General features: G+C 49.0%; 1 protein-coding gene across 1 annotated transcript in view; it reads right to left on the bottom strand.

Annotated features, from left to right (window-relative positions):
* Positions 1–4145: 4145 nt before the first annotated feature.
* The window catches only part of PCSK4 (proprotein convertase subtilisin/kexin type 4), a 43854-nt gene continuing 41385 nt past the window's right edge, over positions 4146–6614 (bottom strand). The window contains exons 14-15 of the mRNA XM_015422644.1: positions 6189–6308; positions 4146–4645 (exon numbers count right to left, since the gene is read on the bottom strand). Coding sequence (XP_015278130.1) covers positions 4146–4645; positions 6189–6308 — 620 coding nt within the window. The remainder of the gene's footprint in view (positions 4646–6188; positions 6309–6614) is intronic.

Here is a 6614-nt window from a genome sequence, read left to right as displayed (position 1 = left end):
ACACGATAAAACTTTATTGGTAAAAGAAGCGTGTTGGTTACAAGCAATGTTCCCTCTAAGCCGTGGAGTCTTGTGAGCAAAAATTCTACTCTGTGAGCTACTGGCATTAAAGTTGTGAGCAAGCGATTTGGCTACTGCATAAACTAGTTTGCTCTGGAGCCCCATCCTTCCTGAGCTGAGACAAAAATGTGTGAGCTGGAGGCTAAAAAACTGTGAGCTAGCTCACGCTAACTCAGCTTAGAGGGAACACTGGTTACAAGACGTCGCTCAGTAAAATCTTTCCCCTTTTTACTCAGGTCTCTGTCAGCTTTTCCCCCTCACACTCTTAAAATACTCTTGACTATATTAGATTTTGCCTAATATGGCCCCTTATGGATATTTTCTTCCTCCTTTAGAAGCTTCATGCCTTTCACAGCACTTCTATGAGATCCTAATGAGAAGGCTGCTTCTCAGACTCTGTGCAGATTGAAGTCAGTAGCTGTCAGTTGTGGTCAAATTCAAACTTCAAACTGAACCCTCCGCCTTCTCTCTCTCTCCCCCCACCCACACACCTCCTAGCTCCGCCCACACACACAGTCACCAACCAATCACCTCACTCACTCATCTCTCTCTTTCACCCCCACCCAGTTCTTCTGACACTTACCAACCACTTAAAAACAAACACAGACATATATCTTGAAATCATTACAAAGACCTATTAGTTGTTTAAAAATTCCAGGGTTTAAGAAATAAAAAGGCGCACTGAGCATGCGTAGACCGTATTTCTCCAAGCGAGCCGACATCAGGAACCTGCGCAGTCACAGCTAGCTATCACGAGCAAGGTCATAAGCAATCAGTTACTGCCTGTCAGCATTTAGTATTTTCCCCAGAATGCATTTAAGCATTGAACCAAAGTGAATACCTGAATATATATTCATGATTGATGTCTATCTCTGTAATTAGAATCACCAATGGCACTTAACATATCTGTATGTCTGTGTATGTCATAGGTGCTAACTGAGTCCACTAAGGTTAGTCTACTAAAGCAGACAGAGTGCTGAGTGCATAACAATGTCACATATAAACTGTGCGTACAACACTCTTGCCAAAAATGGGTTGCGATACGTAAGATATCCCAAAACAACGATGGGAGAAGCTTGAACCGTTGGCTATGAATTAATCCAAAGCAACATACTTCTTACTAGCTAGTAAGCTAGTAAAGTTCTAGCTGCTGGATTACATGGCTCAACAAGGGGAAATCAAACAAATTCATGGTCTGTTATGTTGTCAAAGGCTTTGGCGGCCAGAGTTCATTAGCTGTTGTAGATTTTCTGGGTTGTCTGGCCGTGGTCTTGGCACTGTAGGACCTGATGTTTTGCCAGTAGCTGTGACCGTCATCCTCAGAGGTATAACACAAAAGACGGAGTACTCCATCTTTTTGTGTTATACCTCTGAGGATGCCAGTCACAGCTACTGGCGATAGGTCAAGTCCTACAATGGCAAGACCACGACAACCCGGAAAAATCTACAACAGCTCATGATCTATTGCTAGCCAAATGAAACCACCGTGTTCAGAGATAGTATACCTCTGACCACCAGCATAACAAGCAGAAAAGATGGATGGGGATGGGTTAAAGGGTAAGTTAAGCAGAAAGGGACCATTTAAATAATGCTCCCTCTAAGCTGTGGAGTCTTGTGAGCAAAAATTCCACTTTGTGAGCTACCGGCATTCAAGTTGTGAGTGAACGATTTGGCTGCTGCATAAATTAGTTTGCTCTTGAGCCCTCTTTCCTGAGCTAAAACAAAAATGTGTGAGCCGGAGGCTAAGAAAACGGTGAGCTAGCTCACACTAACTCAGCTTAGAGGGAGCACTGGACCATTATATATAACTGGAGCTAAAAGTGCTGAGTTTTAATGGGGAATCCCACCCCCCGCCCCGGAATTTAAAGGTTGCATTTCCCCCTGACTTTGTTACAGGGCTTTGAAATTTCTATGTATGTTAAAGGAGATGTGGGGCCCCCCCCCCCCCCCCCCTTCCCCCCCCCGCTTGCTCCTCCAGTGAAAGTATAACAGGAGTGGCTGAATCAGTTTCTCCTGGGTTCATCGCTCCAGGTTGAAATAAGAACCTCTGGGATTACAGGGTATTATGCCGCACGGCTTTATGATCCATTTCAGTGCTCTTTCTTCACACCAGAGTAGAAGTGGAAAAACAAGCCAGAAAACGGGAATTGGGCCTGCCATTTTACTCCATATTTTCGATCTCCTGATGGAAAGAATAAGCACACCCCCACTCTGAAATCCCACCCGCAGATTTTTAAAAATGATCTGTAAAGATGTGGGGTCTCAGTTGAAAGATCTTGGGGAGTAGGTATTGGAAAAGGCCTTCCATCAGTATTGGATTGGACCATCCTGAGTAAGGTGGACAAATGGTCTGACTTGGTATGGATTTATGTTTCTGAGGTCTGTAGAGAAAGGGGTGCTTTTCCCCCTGCATGCGAAACGCAGCTCTTGAGGACTTTGGAAGAGATGGACCTTTGGCCTGATCCAGCAGAACTCTTGACATCATATGGGTGTGTTCAGACAGGCCGTTTAGTCCGCTTTCGGCACGCTTCAGTAACGGATTTTATATCCACGTTCACACACCCAACATCTGCGCACCGTCCCCAGCCGTCGCTTTCCGGCTCAAACCCCCTTTAAAACGGAGTATTTTGTTACCAGGTCCCCAAGTGGTGTTTTCCTGATTCTCCGGTTCCAGCCGCACTTTTCTGACGTCTGATCACTCCTGCGGTGTAAGACACTTCTGGTTTAACCCCCCTCCCCACTTGAAAGCTGCCCGAGGCTTCCACTTTTCACCCGCCATTTTTTTAATGCGTTGGTGGTGTGCGCATAGGCAGAGCTCCGCCACCGCGTTTAGAAAACCGACATTTAAACGGTCACTTGTCTTAGCGTTTAGATGAGTTCGGGATCTCACGGAGCCATTTTCAGGTCAAACATTTAAAGGGAAGTCTTTTGTGGGAGGGGTTGGATTGATTTGCCCTGGTGGTTCTGCGCATGTGCCATGATAGTTCCCCCCCTTCTACGGAGGGGTGCCTATGCGCATGCGCAAACTGAGGAAAAATTTAAAAAACCTGCCGACACACGCTCCCGCGCGTCAGTAGCATAGACGCCGGGGAGTGACGTGACTGCACGGTGAGGCGGGATAAGGGAGGTAAGTGTGATCGATTCGCGATTATCCAGATCAAATATTATCTGGTTAGAACCGGAGCAGTTTAACCTGCTCCCAGCAGGCCGTCTGACCACACCCTATATCTAACAGTCTTCTGCCCAGATCTGCGGAAACTTAATATCTGCAGATCGGGGTCACATCGACAGAAAACAGATCTGCAAAATTTGGGGGGAACCCCCCCCCAGGTTTGCAGAAAAATCTGAAAAATACATTGGGGTTTTTAAATCTCCCCCAAACAAGAGTGCGTGTGAAGACAGGAAGAATCACATGGGGGGGGGGGTAATGGGACGACTGATCCCACAAGTTTCCTGTTTGTACTAAAATGGGATTCAATAAATTCAGAGAAGAAAGATCTAGCAAGTCTTCCAGTCATGACAGCTTAATCGACCCTCCATGTTTAGAGGTACTGTGCCTCTAACCAAATGCCAGTGAGAGATTCTAGGGGAGTACCTCCTTGCTCTGGGGCCTTGTGAGCTTCCCAGCGACATCAGGGTGGATTCCAGTGTTCCCTCTAAGCTGAGTGAGTGTGAGCTGGCTCACAGTTTTTTAGCCTCCGGCTCACACCTTTTTGTCTTAGCTCAGGAAGGAGGGCTCCAGAGCAAACGAATGTATGCAGCTGCCAAATCGCTTGCTCACAGCTTTCATGCCACCAGCTCACCAAGTAGAATTTTTGCTCACAAGGCTCCAAAGCTTAGAGGCCTCTGCTGGGAAAAGTATATGAGAAGACACGGACCTTCAGATTCAACAAGGCTCTTCTGAACTAGGACCTTGGTCCCAAACAGACGGCTTGAATTGCAAGCGGACACGCAACTAGAAGTGAGTCTGGCTGAAGCCGGATGTTTATTGCATTCAGGCAACGCAGCATTAATTTAGAGAGATTAAAAATAATAGTACGAGTCGCATTTGGGGCATTTCTGGAGAGCAGACCATCGTCAGTGCTTCACGGAAGAAGCCGCTGTCCCAGTTCCTTTCTCTGTTCCTCTGAGCTGATGTGGTTGCAGCGGACCAGTTCCAAGATGGCAGCCTCAGATCCAAGAGCCGGGTCTGGCCTCTTCTGCCAGGGGCCCCTGAGATGCCACAAGCGGTGCGTCAGGCAGAGGACTCCAAGGAGGACGGGACCCCCACACAGCACAATCACTGCAATCAGGAGCAGAAGGCCCTGGGGTCCATGGAAGAGGTTTCCACCATGGGGCAGATAGGTGCGAATTGGCTGGGAGCAGGAGCGGGTGGGCTCATCGTAGGCACTGAAGGGTGGGCAGGCTGTGCAGTTGTTGGCTGTTCCTCCACGGCACGTGTAGCATGAGAAGTGGCAGGCTGCGCACGTCTGGACCGTGCGGGAAGGAGCGCTGGGGTCACGGGAACGACGGGAGTGGTTGTAATACCTGGGCGGGCAGTAGGAGAGGCACAGGTGGTGGAAAGCGTAGAAGGGGCTGGTGCATTCTGGGGAAAGAGAGGCGGATACATGTCAGAAAGGCTCCTGACTGGAGGTCTTCCTCACTTTGCAAAAGATTACACTGGGTGCCAGGTCTGGGTTGGAAAATACCTGGAGACTTTGGGGGTGGATCTGGGAGAAGGTGGGGTTTGGGGGGCTGCGGTGGCTCAGCGGTTAAGATGCTGAACTGCAGACCAGGAAGGTCTGTAGTTCAGCAGTTCGAGACCCGAGTGCCGCAGGACGGAGTGAGCTCCCATCTCTGGCCCCAGCTCCTGCCAACCTAGCAGTACGAAAGCAAGAAATTGCAAGTCGATAAATAGGTACCACTTTGGTGGGAAGGTAACAGCATTCTGTGCACCTTGGTGTTTAGTCATGCCGGCCACATGACCACGGAAACGTCTTCGGACAGCGCTGGCTCTTCGGCTTGGAAACGGAGATGAGCACCACATCCCTAGAGTCGGATTTGACTGGCTTTCGAGCAAGGGAAACCTTTACCTTTACCTATATATATATCTGCGGGAGTGCTGCGGGAGGAAGGTGGAATGCTGGAGGGAAACACAGCCGGAGTTTAGTTCAAGTCTGCCACAAGGGGAGTGCCGACGGAGTTCGATTCTGCCTCAGGAAGAGGCCAGTGAGAGCTCAGGTCAGGAAAACAGCAGGCAGAGTGATTTGGCTCTACTACTGACAGAGAATTGTGTACCCGATTGTTAGGCCTGTCTCTGGTGTGGAGCAGACCTGAAGCCACTCAGTCTGGCTCTTGGGAAAGGGCAGGCTGCAGTGTGGGTGTGTGTTAGGATCCAGCCGAGTGGCTAGTCAGTAAAAACCTCTGTAGGCCTCAGAGATACATCTCTAAGGCTTCCAAACTCGGGATGTTGTTAAATATCAAAAGCACCGTTGAGCCAGCAATATATTTGACGTCAGTGGAGGGAAAGAATTCTAGAAGGGCATTTGCCCTGGCTAGATGTTCTGCCCTTCCGTCTGCGGTTATTCAAGGCAGGGACAACAAAAAACCCTACTCTGAAAGGCTATTGCCACGCCTTTTAAGTGAGGTTGAATCGGCAGAGCCTATGTTCTTCAGCCTTCCATTTTACAGGGAGGCTCGTCTCAAAATTATTACCCCATTCGTCGATCAGACACCTGGGCACATTAATACAAACAATTTGTGATTGACCCAAGGTCACACCAGCAGCTGCATGCGGAGGAGTGGGGAATCAAACCCGGTTCCCCCAGATTAGAGTCTGCGCTCCTAACCACTACAGGAAGCTGGTGCTCAGTTTGGTGTAGTGGTAAAGGACTTCTGCCGGCAGTGTTCCCTCTAAGCTGAGTTAGCGTAAGCTAGCTCACAGTTTTTTAGCCTCCGGCTCACACATTCTTGTCTTCACCCAGGAAGGATGGCTCCAGAGCAAACTGATTTATGCAGCAGCCCAATCACTCGCTCACAACTTTAATGCCAGTAGCTCACCAAGTAGAATTTTTGCTCACAGGACTCCACAGCTTAGAGGGAACATTGCCGGTAACGGAGAACAAGACGGAATGCCCCAAACAACTCACCCTGGCAGGTCCCATCAGCGTCTCGCCTCACGCACTCGCTTACCACCCAGGCGGCTGCCCTTCTCGCGGACATATCCTCATCCGTCCCGTACAGCTTCAATACAAAGTGGGTGAGGAAGCCTTTGGAGGGATGCAGAAGAAGAGGGAAATGTGAGTGCTGGAAAGACCCGTCACGTGCGCCTGAAATCCTCAGCCTCCAGATTTCTCCTCGGATTTTGAAGAACCAAACAATTCAGGCCTTGCTTCCAAAGTGGAAACAATGCGCTAGGAATCCTTCGCAATCCCATTTTTATTTCCTTTTCCCCACCAGCTCTGAATTCCCGTGCATCCTCTCCCACCCCAGCATTACCAGTGGTGGGGAGAAGGGGCTACGTTCTGTGACATTTTTTTAAAAAAAGGAAAAGGTACTGAGCATTACAGAGAAAA

The sequence above is a fragment of the Gekko japonicus genome, unplaced genomic scaffold (assembly GCF_001447785.1).
Source record: "Gekko japonicus isolate JY-2015 unplaced genomic scaffold, Gekko_japonicus_V1.1 scaffold2030, whole genome shotgun sequence".
NCBI classification, from domain to species: Eukaryota; Metazoa; Chordata; class Lepidosauria; order Squamata; family Gekkonidae; genus Gekko; species Gekko japonicus.
Note: the sequence above shows the minus strand (reverse complement) of the source record. Positions and strands in the feature narration are given on the sequence as shown.